Consider the following 18536-nt stretch of genomic DNA (forward strand, 5'->3'; position numbering starts at 1 on the left):
GCTTCCGGAATCAGAGGAATTTTCTACAGCTGCCCCTTTTTTTCCTCTCTCTGTCATGCACTTCATGACGTGGAGAACACATTTGGAATTGTCTAAAAGGTGATTATTTGTTATATTTATATTGTAATGGCTTTGTAAAGCAGTTGTATTTTCATTCCTTCTTATGAGTATCTATAAAATTATGTTTATCATAGATTTAACATCTCGTCATAATCGTTCAGATGAGCTGCGCTGTGATGTGCTGCACTGACGCAATGGGGGCTTACCATGAAATCCAAATATTTACAATGTGAAAAATAACCATATTTGCACAGTTGTAACCCTTGGTGTGTGTGTGTGTGTGTGTGTGTGTGTGTGTGTGTGTGTGTGTGTGTGTGTGTGTGTGTGTGTGTGTGTGTGTGTGTGTGTGTGTGTGTGTGTTAGAGAGAGAGAGAGAGAGAGAGAGAGAGAGAGAGAGAGAGAGAGAGAGAGAGAGAGAGAGAGAGAGAGAGAGATGGTGCCCCTCAGACACTTAATGAGCTCCTGTTTTAGATAAACACATGGCAGATTTGACCGAAAGAAAGTGTCGTTCAAGGCTGATAGAAAAGGCTGCTTTAAGGGATTTCCAATATGAATATTTTCTTTTAAGTGACTTAACATTTGAAGTCTGTAAATATCAGTATTGAAGTTGTACAGTCAGTTTTTTTGAATCTGGAAACAGGTACGTAAGGGTGTGAATGAAACATTAATTGCTCGGTTTCTAAACAATTTCTGCTTATCTGTCGACTTGTAATTGCAGATTGAATTAATATTAACTCTGAAAACTTGATTCCTGAACGACAGAAGGTGTGCGAGTTGTGCTCCAACCACTGGAGGTTAATCTGTAAACTGAATCACATGTTGTTGCAATGGGCATGACGATGTCCACATGAACATTGGCCCCTGCAACCTGGGTTACAGTGTCAATGGATGATTAGTTCCACTAATAAATGAGGACAAAGCTGTGTCCATATGATTGACACATTCAGCTTTAAACCACTTTGTGGAGCTCACCGAGCCTATTCAGGCATCTGCCTTTTTTCTGTCTGTTAATAAGTTTGTTGTTAGGAGCATAAACTCTCCTTGGCATTTCCTCAAAATCCTTGATTTTTGGATTTGGGTTGCTGAAGTAATACAAAGCCGGACTGATGATCAATGTTTAAATCTGGACATTATCAGTATCTTTGATCTGCATTTTTGAAGATGGAGAGTGGTGTGTTTGTTGCTAGAGATCCTCTTCTCCATGTCGATGTTCATGTTGATGAACTTGAACCTCATAGAGGCATCCTGGAGCTCCTCAGCAGACTCCGTCCTCACTGGAATGCCCACGACATTCAGATGAAGGTAAGTAAATGTCTTTTACAGTACATACAACCCCAATTCCAATGAAGTTGGTACGTTGTGTAAAATGTAAATAAAAACAGAATATAATGATTTGCAAATCCTCTTCAATCTATACTCAACTGAATACACCACAAAGACAAGATATTTAATGTTCAAACTGATAAACTTTACTGTTTTTGTGCAAATATTTGCTCATTTTGAAATGGATGCCTGCAGCACGTTTCAAAAAAGCTGGGACAGTGGTATGTTTACCACCTTTCCTTCAAACAACACTCAATAAGTGTTTGGGAACTGAGGACACTCATGATTGGGTATAAAAGGAGCATCCCCAAATGCCTCAGCCATTCACAAGCAAAGATCACCATTTTGTGAACAACTGCATTAAAAAAATTGCCCAACAGTTTAAGAACAATGTTTCTCAATGTTCAATTGCAAGGAATTTAGGGATTCCATCATCTACAGTCCATAATATAATCAGAAGATTCTGAGAATCTGGAGAACTTTCTACATGTAAGCGGCAAGGCCAAAATCCAACATTGAATGCCCGTGACCTGCATTAAGCACTGCATTAAGAACCGACATCATTGTGTAAAGGATCTTACCGCGTGGGCTCAGGAACACTTCAGAAAACCATTGTCAGTTAACACAGTTCGTTACATGTACATGTACAAGTGCAAGTTAAAACTCTACCATGTAAGCCATACATCAACAACATCCAGAAACACCGCCGCCTTCTCTGGGCCTGAGCTTATTTGAAATGGACGAATGCAAAGTGGAAAAGTGTGCTGTGGTCTGATGAGTCCACATTTCAAATTGTTTTTGGAAATCATGGACGTCGTGTCCTCCAGACAAAAGAGGAAAAAGACCATCCGGATTGTTACCAGCGCAAAGTTCAAAAGCCAACATCTGTGATGGTATGAGGGTGTGTTAGTACCCATGGCATGGGCAACTTACACATCTGTGATGGCACCATCAATGCTGAAAGGTACATCCAGGTTTTGGAGCAACACATGCTGCCATCCAAACAACGTCTTTTTCAGGGATGTCCCTGCTTATTTCAGCAAGACAATGCAAGCCACATTCTGCACGTGTTACAACAGCGTGGCTTCATAGTAAAAGAATGCGGGTACTAGACTGGCCTGCCTGCAGTCCAGACCTGTCACCCATTGAAAATGTGCGGCGCATTATGAAGCGCAAAATACGACAACAGAGACCCCGGATTGTTGAACAACTGAAGTCGTACATCAAGCCAGGATGGGAAAGAATTCCACCTACAAAGCTTCAACAATTAGTATCCTCAGTTCCCAAATGCTTATTGAGTGTTGTTAGAAGGAAAGGTGATGTAACACACTGGTAAACATACCACTGTCCCAGCTTTTTTGAAACGTGTTGCAGGCATCCATTTCAAAATAAGCAAATATTTGCACAAAAACAATAAAGTTTATCAGTTTGAACATTAAATTGAATATAGGTTGAAGAGGATTTGCAAATCATTGTATTCTGTTTTATTCACATTTTACACAATGTCCCAACTTCACTGGAATTGGGGTTGTATTTTGGCTTTGCGAGTCCTATGTTTTTCGTTACGTTTTAATATTAGGTTTTATTTCTACTCACCTCCAGATGTCTGTTTAGTTTAGGCTTAGTGGTTAGCACTGTTGCCTCACAGCAAGAAGGTCATATGATCGATTCCCACCTATGGCCTTTATGTGTGGTGTTTGCATGTTCTCCCTGTGTTTGCGTGGGTTTCCTCTGGGTGCTCCAGTTTCCTCCCACATTTAAAGACATGCAGGTTAGGTGAATTAGAAAATTTAAGAATTGCCCAGGTCTCCCTTGCAAAAGCGATCTCTATCTCAATGGGACCAATCTGTTTAAATAAAGGTTAAATTAAATTAAAAATTAAATTAGTCATCTGTGTCTGTTTTTCCTGCTTCCCCTGATTTCAATCACCTATTGTTCATTAGTTTGTTTTGCATTCAAGCCACACCTTTTCCCCTGTTTGTTTGCCAGTTGTGTCACATTGGTACCTCCTGCTGTTTGCTGTTTGATATTGTAAGCACTGTGATAATATAGTCACCTGCTGTTTTTATCTGTTGTTAGCTTTGTTCATTCCTTTGTACTCTGTGTTGTGTTTTGTTTGGCCTCATTTTGATTCTAATCCTTGCACATCGTTTGGTTGGATTGTTTGTCACAACTGGATTATTAAATGTTATCATTAAATTATTGTCTCATTGCTGCCTGCATATTGAGTTCTACTTGACATTGCTAACCGTAGCAGTATATTTAAAATTGAACATGCTTTATCAATAAAACTATTAAAATTACAAACAAAATTGTATACTGTGTAGTACAATATCCACTCTGTCACATAGTTTCAGGCTATATACACCTCTGCTGTCCCTGTACTTGCCATGGCTATCCCTCAGTGGCAAGGAAGAGAGTTTCTTGGTCGATTCCTGAATGGGATAGTGGGATGATGGAACAGGCTCAGTCTTGACGAACAGTGTTTCTAACAGCCGCTGCACATGGTTGCTGTGGGAAGCTTCTGCTAGTCAGGATCTTGCTCTCTTTCCTTCCTCATTCTCCTCTGTGTTGTTAGTTCAAGACTTCCAATCCAGTATGGATTGCGTCTGACCAGCTGGCTTGGTCCCTTCTTCATTCATCCCAGGTCTTCCAGTCGATGCAGTAGCTCTTCAGGTTGTGCTTCAGGAGGTCCTTGTAATGTTTCTCCCGCCCTCCTCTGGACTGTTTTCCTTTCCTCAGCTGAGAGTAGAAGATCTTCTTGGGAAGTTGGCTGTCATCCAACCTGACAGTGTGACCCACCCACCGAAGCTGGTTCTTGATGATGACACACTCGATACTCTGTAGCATGGCTTCAGTCTGGATGCTGGTTCTGGTGTGGCAGTCTTCCCACCTGATGAAGAGGATACTCCTCAGGCAATGTTGGTGGAATTGCTCGAGGGTCTTCAGGTGCTGGCGGTAGGTGGTCCAGGTCCCTGATCTGTACAGGAGGGGTAACATGACTACAGCTCTGTAGATGAGGAGTTTTGTCTCATGTCGAATGTCTCTGTTGTTGAAAACATGAGCGTGTAGCCTGCCAAAGGCAGTTCCTGCAGACTTGAATCAATGTCCATATACTAACATGATCAGCTCTCACAAAGGTCCGTATTTGAAGACCTTGAAGAAGATATTGAAACTGAAAAGTTTAGGACTTAAAGAATGTTGCAGACTGTGGCCTTTGTATAATATCATCAGTGCCTCCACTTCCAGACCACCACTGCACCCCATCAAATTGCAAGCTTGGTTAATATTGTCATGTAAAATGCAAATTTGCTTCCTCTGAAATGTCCATACATACAGTATTTTGGCCATTGCTTTGACACCGGGCATGAGTGCTGTGTTCTGTTTGTTTGTTTGTTTTTTGTGGGAAAAGAATAGTTATTGTCATCATCTTTGAAAGTACTGTTACTCAGTACTCTGCTGAAGCAAGATAAAATATCTTAGATCAAAATACATGTAAGATCAAATCTAGTGATACAACTTAAATATGTAGTTATTGTCTTTCAAACATGATGTTCATTCTCACATTCCATAAAGCCCAGTAATCTTACAAGATTGGAGGTGTGGCAGCTTTGAATGACAGCTCGGGTGCTGATATGTTTTGTTTTTTACTTGCTGCAGTCAGCCAGAGTTGTAGCTGCTGCGAAGGTCCATCTCTTTTTTCCATTGCATTACAAATATCTATAATAATATGGCTTGATGTGGGGATAATTCTCAGACGGGATGATCTAAGATGTGTGTGCATCATATTTGTTCAAAATTAGAAGTGTTCCACCTCTTGTGGCGTGATGCTATTCTAGCCTATATGCATGCACTACTGGTTATAAAGTGGGCCTTCTACTCTGATTTGATTAAAAAAACCAAACAATGCAAAGTTCCTGTTTGCCACAGTGGTAACACATACAGTAGTGTTCAGAATAATAGTAGTACTATGTGACTAAAAAGATTAATCCAGGTTTTGAGTATATTTCCTATTGTTACATGGGAAACAAGGTACCAGTAGATTCAGTACATTCTAACAAATCCAACAAGACCAAGCATTCATGATATGCACACTCTTAAGGCTATGAAATTGGGCTATTAGTAAAAAAAAGTAGGAAAGGGGGTGTTCACAATAATAGTAGCATCTGCTGTTGACGCTACAAACTCAAAACTATTATGTTAAAACTGCTTTTTTAGCAATCCTGTGAATCACTAAACTAGTATTTAGTTGTATAACCACAGTTTTTCATGATTTCTTCACATCTGCGAGGCATTAATTTTGTTGGTTTGGAACCAAGATTTTGCTCGTTTACTAGTGTGCTTGGGGTCATTGTCTTGTTGAAACACCCATTTCAAGGGCATGTCCTCTTCAGCATAAGTCAACATGACCTCTTCAAGTATTTTGACAGATCCAAACTGATCCATGATACCTGGTATGCGATATATAGGCCCAACACCATAGTAGGAGAAACATGCCCATATCATTATGCTTGCACCACCATGCTTCACTGTCTTCATTGTGAACTGTGGCTTGAATTCAGAGTTCGGGGGTTGTCTCACAAACTGTCTGTGGCCCTTGGACCCAAAAAGTACCATTTTACTCTCATCAGGCCACAAAATATTCCTCCATTTCTCTTTAGACCAGTTGATGTGTTCTTTGGCAAATTGTAACCTCTTCTGCACATCTTTTATTTAACAGAGGGACCTTGCAGGGGATTCTTGCAAATAAATTAGCTTCACACAGGTGTCTTCTAACTGTCACAGCACTTACAGGTAACTCCAGACTGTCTTTGATCATCCTGGAGCTGATCAATGGGTGAGCCTTTGCCATTCTGGTTATTCTTCTATCCATTTTTATGGTTGTTTTCCATTTTCTTTCGTGCCTCTCTGTTTTTTGTTTTTTTTTTCCATTTTAAAGCATTGGAGATCATTGTAGATGAACAGCCTATAATTTTTTTTGCACCTGTGTATAAGTTTTCCCCTCTCCAAACAACTTTTTAATCAAACTACACTGTTCTTCTGAACAATGTCTTGAACATCCCATTTTCCTCACTTTCAAAGAGAAAAGCATGTTCAACAGGTGCTGGCTTCATCCTTAAATAGGGGACACCTGATTCACACCTGTTTGTTTCACAAAACTGATGAACTCACTGACTGAATGCCACACTACTATTATTGTGAACACCCCCTTTTCTACTTTTTTTTTACTAATAGCCCAATTTCATAGCCTTAAGAGTGTGCATATCATGAATGATTGGTCTTGTTGGATTTGTGAGAATCTACTGAATCTACTGGTACCTTGTTTCCCATGTAACAATAAGAAATATACTCAAAACCTGGATTAATCTTTTTAGTCACTTAACACTACTATTATTCTGAACACTACTGTATTCATGGAGAACCGCCTGTAAGTTGCTCTCGTTTTACAGCCTAGGATTTCTTAAATTATTTCAAGAATAAATTAGATGACATTAGGTTAAATATATCCCAGCATGCCTTAGTCCGGCCACTACACCCTGTTATTGAGGTGGGTGCCATCACTACAGAATTTGATATTATTTCACTGGGTGATGAAACTTCTAACTTCTGCTAAAAGCACAACCTGCCTGTTCAACCCTATACCAACAAAACTGTTTAAGGACCTGTGGCCCACTCTTGGGCCTATTGTGTGGGAAATTATTAATCTCTCTTTAACCTCTGTTAATGTTTCAAATGCAGTGATTATACCATTACTTTAGAAATGTAATATTGACCCAAGTGTATTGAAAAATTATAGCCCAATATCAAATCTATCATTTTGCTCTAAAAGAAGAAGTGGTTTCACAGCAACTCGTGGACCATCTTACTGAGAATAATCTCTTTGAGCCACTACAGCGTGCATTGAGAACATATCATTCCACAGAGACGGCTCTCACTAAAGTGGTTAATGATCTTCTGCTTGCAATGGATTCAGACACCACTACAGTTCTGGTGCTGTTAGATCTTAGTGCTGCGTTTGATACAATGGATCATCATATTCTACTTGATAGGCTAGAGAATCATGTTGGGATTCCTAAAGGTGTGTTTACACATAATGACGACAAGTCACAAATGCCACAAAGTACAAATTCTTGGCCGCTGATCACAAATGTGATGATTTGAGGCAGAGGCGTCAGGTGTCCTCGGGAACTGCTGCAACCTGTTACCACGTGTTACGATTAATGGCACGTGTTGCTGGAGAATTATCAGGACCCATTACGCACGGTCAAGAATAAGTTCTTGTACGCTATCGCGCATAACAGTGCATCGTTAAGTTCTGTCACGTTGTGAATGAGGTAAATTGTCTCCACTCACACATCCATATTCATCCATCAGCTGCTGACCAATTCAGATCGCTCCAGTTTGCGCCACAGCAGAACATCTTTGAGACTGCATGCTTTGTTGGGCTCTGTGCCATGGAGTGGTGCAGAGAGGAGGAGGAGACTGAGAGCCAGATGTGTAGCTCCACGTGGCTCTCGTCTCGCGCGTTTTCCCACACATCAGGCACATGCAGCAGGTGGAATACCTGCAGGAGCGTGCTGAGGTGCACTGGAATGAGACTTTTAGCAGACTTGGCGTCGCTGTCCTTCTTCAGCATACTGCAGCAATGAAACTGAATGCAGTGTAGCAGGGTTTAATTGGGCGCACGTCAGAGAAGACCGCTGTCATGCTCTATTAAGGATCACCACTAATCAAGACGGATCAACACGCTCAGTTGCGACCTCCACGACATGAGGCGAAATGAGGGTGGTACGTGGCATTCGTGGAAGCTTTTTTGACAGCCAAAAACATGCTCCATGCTCCAGAGGTTTTGTCATGGAAAGCCGCGCGGAGGCTTCGCGCGTCACGACCGATTCGCTGATGAAGCGAGACAAAGGAACACCTCCGTTTTGGTGTGTTAGAGGACATGTCCAGCTCTCCACAAGTTCTCAAGCCGAGATAGGCATGTCCAAACTTGTCCTCTAACACTCCAAAACGGAGGTGTTCCTTTGTCTCGCTTCATCAGCGAATCGGTCGTGACGCGGCGTTCCATGACAAATTCTCTTGTTAAAAGTGAAATCTGCCGGAAAATATGACAACGTGTACCAGTTCCTGCCAATATTCAGCAACTTTGCACAGCCATTGAAGAGGAGTGGACCAACATTCCACAGGCCACAATTGACAACCTGATCAACTCTATGCGAAGGAGATGTGTTGCACTGCATGAGGCAAATGGTGGTCACACCAGATACTGACTGGTATCCCCCCCAATAAAACAAAACTGCACCTTTCAGAGTGGCCTTTTATTGTGGACAGTCTAAGGCACACCTGTGCACTAATCATGGTGTCTAATCAGCATCTTGATATGGCACACCTGTGAGGTGGGATGGATTATCTCAGCAAAGTAGAAGTGCTGACTATCACAGATTTAGACTGGTTTGTGAACAATATTTGAGGGAAATGGTGATATTGTGTATGTGGAAAAAGTTTTAGATCTTTGAGTTCATCTCATACAAAATGAGAGCAAACCAAAATTGTTGCGTTTATATTTTTGTTGAGTGTATATATATATATATATATATATATATATATATATATATATATATATATATATATATATATATTTGGGGGGTGGGTGATTTAAAAAGTTCACCTATGAATAGCTTGATACTCTGTTGCATGTTGTGGATTTCCAAGAACTAGAACACTGGTTGAATAATAACCAAAAAAAGGAAAAAACCATGATGACTCAGTAATGCAATTTAATCAAATAAAAATCAAATAAATTTTATTTATATAGCGCCAAATCACAACAAACAGTTGCCCCAAGGCGCTTTATATTGTAAGGCAAAAGCCATACAATAATTACAGAAAAACCCCAACGGTCAAAACAACCCCCTATGAGCCAGCACTTGGCGACAGTGGGGGAAAAAAAAACTTCCTTTTAACAGGAAGAAATCTCCAGCAGAACCAGGCACAGGGAGGGGCAGTCTACTGTTGGAACTGGTTGGGGCTGAGAGGAGAGAATCAGGAAAAAGACATGCTGTGGAAGAGAGCAGAGATCAATCACCAATGATTAAAAGCAGAGTGGTGCATACAGAGCAAAAAGAGATGAATAAAAAGAAACACTGGGTGCATCATGGGAAACTCCCCAGCAGTCTAGGTCTATAGCAGCATAACTAAGGGATGGTTCAGGGTAACCTGATCCAGCCCTAACTATAAGCTTTTTCAAAAAGGAAAGTTTTAAGCTTAATCTTAAAAGTAGAGAGGGTGTCTGTCTCCCTGATCTGAATTGGGAGCTGGTTCCACAGGAGAGGAGCCTGAAAGCTGAAGGCTCTGCCTCCCATTTTACTCTTACAAACCCTAGGAACTACAAGTAAGCCTGCAGTCTGAGAGCGAAGCGCTCTATTGGGGTGATATGGTACTATGAGGTCCCTAAGATAAGATGGGACCTGATTATTCAAAACCTTATAAGTAAGAAGAAGAATTTTAAATTCTATTCTGGAATTAACAGGGAGCCAATGAAGAGAGGCCAATATGGGTGAAATATGTTCTCTCCTTCTAGTCCCTGTCAGTACTCTAGCTGCAGCATTTAACTGTTATTTTAATGTAATTTAGCACTTAACTGAAGGCTTTTCATGGAACTTTTAGGACAACCTGATAATAATGAATTACAGTAGTCCAGCCTAGAAGAAATAAATGCATGAATTAGCTTTTCAGCATCACTCTGAGACAAGACCTTTCTAATTTTAGAGATATTGCACAAATGCAAAAAAGCAGTCCTACATATTTGCTTAATATGCACATTGAAGGACATATCCTGATCAAAAATGACTCCAAGATTTCTCACAGTGTTACTGGAGGTCAGGGTAATGCCATCCAGAGTAAGGATCTGGTTAGACACCATGTTTCTAAGATTTGTGGGGCCAAGTACAATAACTTCAGTTTTATCTGAAATTAAAAGCAGGAAATTAGAGGTCGTCCATGTCTTTATGTCTGAAAGACATTCCTGCAGTTTAACTAATTGGTGTGTGTCCTCTGGCTTCATGGATAGATAAAGCTGGGTATCATCTGCGTAACAATGAAAATTTAAGCAATGCTTTCTAATAGCACTGCCTAAGGGAAGCATGTATAAAGTGAATAAAATTGGTCCTAGCACAGAACCTTGTGGAACTCCATAATTAACCTTAGTCTGTGAAGAAGACTCCTTATTTACATGAACAAATTGTAATCTATTAGATAAATATGATTCACACCACTGCAGTGCAGTGCCTTTAATACCTATGGTGTGCTCTAATCTCTGTAATAAAATTTTATGGTCAGCAGTATCAAAAGCTACACTGAGGTCTAACAGGACAAGCACAGAGATGAGTCCACTGTCTGAGGCCATAAGAAGATCATTTGTAACCTTCACTAATGCTGTTTCTGTACTATGATGAATTCTGAAACCTGTATGAAACTCTTCAAATAGACCATTCCTCTGCAGATGATCAGTTAGCTGTTTTACAACTACCCTTTCAAGAATTTTTGAGAGAAAAGGAAGGTTGGAGATTGGCCTATAATTAGCTAAGATAGCTGGGTCAAGTGATGGCTTTTTAAGTAATGGTTTAATTACTGCCACCTTAACAGCCTGTGGTACATAGCCAACTAATAAAGATAGATTGATCATATTTAAGATCGAAGCATTAACTAATGGTAGGGCTTCCTTGAGCAGCCTGGTATGAATGGGGTCTAATAGACATGTTGATGGTTTGGAGGAAGTAACTAATGAAAATAACTCAGACAGAACAATCGGAGAGAAAGAGTCTAAACAAATACCAGCATTACTGAAGGCAGCTGAACATAAAGATATGTCTTAGGGATGGTTATGAATCATTTTTTCTCTAATAGTTAAAATTTTATTTGCAAAGAAAGTCATGAAGTCATTACTAGTTAAAGTTAAAGGAATACTCGGCTCAATAGAGCTCTGACTCTTTGTCAGCCTGGCTACAGTGCTGAAAAGAAACCTGGGGTTGTTCTTATTTTCTTCAATTAGTGATGAATAGTAAGATGTCCTAGCTTTACGGAGGGCTTTTTTATAGAGCAACAGACTCTTTTTCCAGGCTAATTGAAGATCTTCTAAATTAGTGAGATGCCATTTCCTCTCCAGCTTACTGGTTATCTGCTTTAAGCTGCGAGTTTGTGGGTTATACCATGGAGTCAAGCATTTCTGATTTAAGGCTCTCTTTTTCAGAGGAGTTACAGCATCCAAAGTTGTGGTCAGTGAGGATGTAAAGCTATTAATGAGATAATCTATCTCACTCACAGAGTTTAGGTAGCTACTCTGCACTGTGTTGGTATATGGCATTGAAGAACATAACAAGGAATGAATCATATCCTTAAACCTAGTTACAGCACTTTCAGAAAGACTTCTACTGTAATGAAACTTATTCCCCACTGCTGGGTAGTCCATTAAAGTAAATGTAAATGTTATTAAGAAATGATCAGACAACAGGGGGTTTTCAGGGAATACTGTTAAGTCTTCAATTTCTATGCCATATGTCAGAACAAGATCTAAAGTGCGGTTAAAATGGTGGGTGGGCTCATTTACATTTTGAGCGAAGCCAACTGAATCTAATAATAGATTAAATGCAGTGTTGAGGCTGTCATTCTCAGCATCTATGTGGATGTTAAAAATCACCCACTATAATGATCTTATCTGAGCTAAGCACTAAGTCAGACAAATGGTCTGAAAATTCACAGAGAATTCACAGAGAAAATTCACAGAAAATCACCACTGAAGTCTTACAAATGGTAAGAATTTACTGAAAACCAAGAGTGCTGCGCAACCTTGAATGAATGAATGAATGAATTTATTTGGCACACAAACTCAAAAGTAACAAAAAAACTGATACACAAGACAATTCCACCGTGACATGTGTGATCAAAAGGGGGTGAGCAGAAGCAAAGCTTATAAACGCACACCCCTTATACATACAAACATGCATATATACTCATTACCAACCCCCAGAGCAAGCACACAGGCGACAGTGGTAAGGAAACTCCCTCCGATGTATTGAGGAAGAAACCTCAAGCAGACCAGACTCTAAGGGGTGACCCTCTGCTTGGGCCATGCTACAAACACATTTAACACAACACAAACTCAAGTCCCGTCATCATAAACATCTCTAGTGTAGATACATACATATATACACATACCTACATATACACATACCTACATACATATGCAATGCATGTGATTTTATACTACATATTTACAAGATAGAAAAACAAAGTGCACACAACTAAACAATGATCAACAAAACACCCTAACCCTCAACACCCTTCCTCCTCCTTATACCTAGAAAAAACCATCTACCTATACCGCTGCTTAAACTGGTTCATGCTTGGACATTGCTTGAGCTCCACCCTCAATCTGTTCCACATCCTCACTCCACAAACAGAAATACAAAAACCTTTTAATGTTGTACGTGCCCACTGATGTTTTAAGTTAAACTCCCCCCTCAGATTATAATCCCCTACTCTATTAAAGAACATGTTTTTAATATTCCCAGGAAGTAAATTGTTTATTGCTTTATACACGATTTGTACTGATTGAAAATGAACCAGATCAGTAAATTTAAAAATTTTTGATTTTAAGAATAGTGAATTTGTGTGGTCTCTATAACCAGTATTATGAATTATTCTTATAGCTCTTTTCTGCAGTATGAATAATGGTTGTGCTGTACATTTATAATTATTGCCCCAGACCTCTGCACAATAGTGTAAATATGGTAAGATCAGTGAGCAATAGAGAATGTGGAGTGAATTGTGGTCCATAATGTATTTAACTTTGTTCAGAACTGAAATGCTTCTAATCCCCTAATCCCCTGATCCCATACCGTTCAAGTTTATTGATTAATATATCATGATTGATTGTGTCGAAAGCTTTTTTAAGGTCTATGAATATTCCAACTGAATGTAATTTATGATATATGGCATCACAAAAAAATTATTAAAGCCATTAACCACCTCATCCATATTGTTGGGGAAAGTGAGGAACACGGACCCACAACAGGGGGCGCAAATGAACGGACAATGAAGAAAGTCAAATAACAAAGCTTTACTGTTGTGAACACGCACAACAAACACAACAAATTACAATTTCGGTCACAAGTCGAATTCCAACGGTGTCGTGTGGGCAGGCTCGACGATAGGAGACGTCTGTCCAAGTCGAACCGGAACCACCCGATTTCCTCCGCCACCGAACCCCGGGAATACTGGAGCCGCCAAGTCCCGAACTCCCAGGTGGTCACTGCCTCCGCTCGTCGGATCCGGTACTGCTGGCGAGGAACAGAAACAGTCAGATGTGGGTGCGGCTGCACCCAACAACACGTGGGGTGGAAAACACCACCTCCACCTCTAATCAGACACAACACTGTAATGTAGGAACAAGAGTACTTATCCAAATACGTCCTTCTCAGTCTTCAGTTGTTTTACACACAAGCAACAAGGTATTAATCCTTATGGCTGGCTGAGTTCGTTACCTCCGTGGTAGAGCGATATCTCGGCAATGAGGTGGAGATGCCGTCCAGCTGATATACCCCTCCGCTGATGGATGTCAGCTGTCTCAGTTGATAGGTGACGGCTGTCACCTTGGCTGCTCCTGTGAGGCGGCAGCGCCCTCCGGTGCCTGGAGCCCGCACTCCAGGCAGGGCGCCCTCTGGTGGTGGTGGGCCAGCAGTACCTCCTCTTCAGCGGCCCACACAACACATATTCTCCTTTCTGATATTGTTATCAATGAAATATTGAGGATAGCTCTGCTGTTTTGTACCATTTTTAATAATGCTATTTAATATATCCCATATTCCTTTGATATTATTTTTGTTATTATATAATATCTTACTATAGTATTTGTCATGATCCGGCCCTTTAGGGCCATCTGTTATTAGTATGGCCTCGTATCTGCGTTTGTATTCTGTGTTTTTATCCATGTCTTCTCATGTTCAGCTTATCATTAGTTTCTCTTATCCTTCTGTCTTCTGTATCTGTTCACTCTTGGTTTGTTAAGTTGCTGTAGTTTAGTTCTGCTCATCACATTGTGTATATTATGCCTTGGTCACAGGTTTTGGTTATGTTCCTTTAGTTATTTATTGCACTCTATCATTTATTTTGTGTTGCTTTATCATGCTTTAATCACTGGTATTGGTTATCTCCAGAGTTTTCATCCAGTTGTGTTCTTTTAATTATGTATTGCATTTTCTGTTTATCTGTTATCTTGTTTTATTAATTGCATTATTCTCTAGTCACCGGGTTTGTTTATTCGCTGTTTTTCAGTTGTTTGTTTTGCTCTTCTCATTTGTGTATTCAGTTCTTATGTTCAGGGTTAGTTTGTTACCAGTCATAGTTGTTCTGCATTCTGTCCATGGTTTCTGTTATTGCCTCTTGTTCTTTGACTGCCCCTGCTCCAGCTCTTGTGTCTTTGTCTCCCACACTTTGATTCAGTCTGCTTTGCATTTTCACTCACTCCCGCTCTTGCACCTGCTCACGCATCTTTGTCTGTTTCATCACCCCACTCTGTTTTCCTGCCTTCACTATCTTGTCTCATGCATATCTCTGTTCACTAGTCACGCCCCCTTCCAGAACCTTCACCGACACCTGTATCTCATTTCACTAATAACACCACCAGTTATTTAAACCCTCACAGTCTCACAGTCCCTTGCTTGATTGTTGAATGTTTTCACTTTCCAGCTCTCACATCCTTGCCTTGTTTAGCCCTGTATTCAGCCTGCCGGTATTTGACCTCGCTTTGTCCGTGACCACGATTTTGTTTTTGCCTTTGATTGCCACCACGCCATGTATTTTGACCTCAGCCTGTTTCCTTGACCAAGCCTCAGCCTCAAGTCTGTCTGTACCTTTGCTTCGCTGCTGGACCTCCCGTGTACCGAATCCCAGCTTGGTAATTAAACCCTTTTCTTACACCAGCCTGCTTGAGAGAGTTTTGCATTTGTGTCCTACTCGGTTTGTGCCACGCCTGACAGTATTCCTTCCTACATACCCTTATAATATTAGTTAACTTATTTTTATATTTCTTATATCTATTTTCTGCCTCCTTAGTCCTTAGTTTTACGAATTCTTTATATAGAGTATTTTTCTTTCTACATGCATTTTGCAACCTTGCCCATATTCAAACACATTTTGCACAAGAGTACAGACATGGGTTAATAGGTGAAGATTTTTAAAAATAGTTCAAAAGGGAGTTCACTTTAGTTGCATATGCATATGCGTTAATCTAAGTATGATACTGGAACATCTTTTGAGGAACAAAATTAAAAAAGTTGTATCCCTAATGTTCACTGTGAAGGCCCCTTCATATGTAACACAACTGAAGCCGACTACCACACGAAGGAGGAATTGCATGCCATTCGTGAAAAAATCGGAACTGCCTCCAATGCCTTGTACAACTATCACTACAATTCACACACACCAGCGGCTAAAAGACAGAGAGTGCCCTGTGACAGCCTATTCGATCCCTCTCGAGGCAGGTGTCGGTCAAATTCCAAGTGACACACACGAACATTCAACACCACTTGCTTGACATTTAGAAAATGTGTGGCCATTTGTGCTCTTAGCATGAAAATAGTGAACAGACGATCATTTTCGAGCTGGATGTGAAATTTGTCTAAGTTCCCCATGAGTGTGGCATAGCAAAAACACATGTGACATACTTGTTATATGAACAGTGGGGAAAATACGTATTTCACCTCCTGTCAGTTTTGCAGATTTTCCCACCTACAAAGAATGTAGAGGTCTGTAATTTTTATCCTAGGTACACTTCAACTGTGAGAGACAATCTAAAAAAAAAAAAAAAATCCAGAAAATCACATTGTATGATTTGCAAATAATTAATTTAATTAATTTTTTTTTTTTTTTGCTTAAAATAAGTATTTGACCCCCTATCAACCAGCAAGAATTCTGGCTCTCACAGACCTGTTAATTTTTCTTTAAGAAGTCCTCTTATTCTGCACTCTTTACCTGTTTTAATTGCACCTGTTTGAACTTGTTACCTGTATAAAAGACACCTGTTCACACACTCAATCAACCACACTCCAACCTGTCCACCATAGCCAAGACCAAAGAGCTGTCTAAGGACACCAGGGACAAAACTGTAGACCTGCACAAGGCTGGGATGGACTACAGGACAGTAGGCCAGCAGCTTGGTAGAAGACAACTGTTATGATTATTTATTAGAAAGTGGAAGAAACACAAGATGACTGTCAATCTCCCTCGGTCTGAGATTCCATGCAAGATCTCACTTTGTGGGGTAAGGATGATTCTGAGAAAGCTCAAAACTACACAGGAGGACCTGGTCAATGACCTGAAGAGAGCTGGGACCAAAGTCACAAAGATTACATTAGTAACACATGATGCTGTCATGGTTTAAAATCCTGCAGGGCAGCAAGGTCCCCCTGCTCAAGCCAGCACATGTCTAGGCCTGTTTGAAGTTCACCAGTGACCATCTGTATGATCCAGAGGAGGCATGGAAGAAGGTTATGTGGTCAGATGAGACCAGAATAGAGCTTTTTGGAATCAACTCCACTTACCATGTTTAGAGGTTGCGCACAACCCCAAGAAAATGATCCCAACCGTGAAGCATGGGGGTGGAAACATCATACTCTGGGGGTGCTCTTCTGCAAAGGGGACAGGACGACTGCACCGTATTGAAGGGAGGATGGAAGGGGTCATGTATTGCAAGATTTTGGCAAACAACCTCCTTCCCTCAGTAAGAGCATTGAAGATGGGTCATGGGTGGGTCTTCCAGCATGACAATGACCCCAAACACACAGCCAGGGCAACTAAGGAGGGGCTCCGTAAGAAGCATTTCAAGGTCCTGGAGTGGTCTGGCCAGTCTCCAGACCTGAACTCAATAGAAAATCTTTGGAGGGAGCTGAAACTCCAAACCTGAAAAATTTGGAGAAGATCTGTATGGAGTAGTGGACCAAAATCTCTGTTGCAGTGTGTGAAAACTTGGTCAAGAATTACCTCTGTAATGGCAGACAAATGTTTCTGAACCAATTGTTAAGCTCTGTTTTTCTTGGGGGTTAAATACTTATTTTATGCAATAAAATGCAAATTAATTATTTAAATCATACAATGTGATTTTGTGGATTTTTTTTTTTTATTCTGTCTCTCACAGTTGAAGTGTACCTACGATAAAAATTACAGACCTCTACATTCTTTGTAGGTGGGAAAACCTGCAAAACTGACTGGGGGTCAAATACTTATTTTCCCCACTGTATGTACAGACATGATCACATGGCAGCTGGACAGCCATGTCTGAGCATATACAGCATGGCGACCCGCCTCTCAGCTGATCGCAGCACACTGACAGCTGGAAATGATGAGTCACTGCACATGACGTGTCACAACACAGAGATCACCGTCAGGACAGATATATAAGTAAGTCTGACATCTACATACGCAATTACATAACAAATAACTAAAATGAATGACCACATAACACAGAAACAGAGTGACACATTGGTCTGGGCACTAAAGGGGGGCGTGGATGCCAACAGCAGCCTCTGTCGAGATCTCTGCTCCTGGACATCCCAGCTGGGGAACACGTACCGTGTTTTGAAGGACATGAACTTACAACATTCCTGAGGTGCATGTCTCTGCCTGCTGTTCTCATGTGAAATGACATAAAACAACTTTCAGCTTTGCACTGGGTTGCAGCGGCCGCACACAGTGCACCTCGGCAGGCTGCGGGCTGGCCCAACATGCATGTCCATACATCATCTAATTTCTCTTTTTGTATAACATACATTTATCTCCTTGTTGATTTTAATTATTTCACACTCCTGTAATGAGACAGTGATTGTAGTACAGTGGTAAAGTTTCCGTCTGTTAATCAGAGCTTTTGTAAATTGCAGGTTCGAATCCCGTGAGGTGCATTCATTTTTTATTTAACCACGGTTATTTAACTGCAGGGCTCTGTACTGGGTCCCCTTTTATTTATTATTTATATCAACCCAGTGATTTTCACTAATTATACACCAATATCTAATCTATCAGTGTCTGGTGATTGTATTAATTATTTATATACCCGGCTAGACATAATAAGACATAATGAGAGTGCACTCTTTCATTCA

At 40.6% G+C, this 18536-nt stretch overlaps 1 protein-coding gene across 2 annotated transcripts in view; it reads left to right on the plus strand.

Annotated features, from left to right (window-relative positions):
* Positions 1–995: 995 nt before the first annotated feature.
* LOC117515354 (ethanolamine kinase 1-like) overlaps positions 996–18536 on the plus strand; it is a 144430-nt gene continuing 126889 nt past the window's right edge. For both annotated transcript variants that reach the window (XM_034175872.1, XM_034175873.1), the window contains exon 1: positions 996–1362. In XM_034175872.1, the coding sequence (XP_034031763.1) occupies positions 1222–1362 (141 nt within the window). In that variant the 5' untranslated portion in view covers positions 996–1221. The remainder of the gene's footprint in view (positions 1363–18536) is intronic.

The sequence above is a fragment of the Thalassophryne amazonica genome, chromosome 8 (assembly GCF_902500255.1).
Source record: "Thalassophryne amazonica chromosome 8, fThaAma1.1, whole genome shotgun sequence".
NCBI lineage: Eukaryota > Metazoa > Chordata > Actinopteri > Batrachoidiformes > Batrachoididae > Thalassophryne > Thalassophryne amazonica.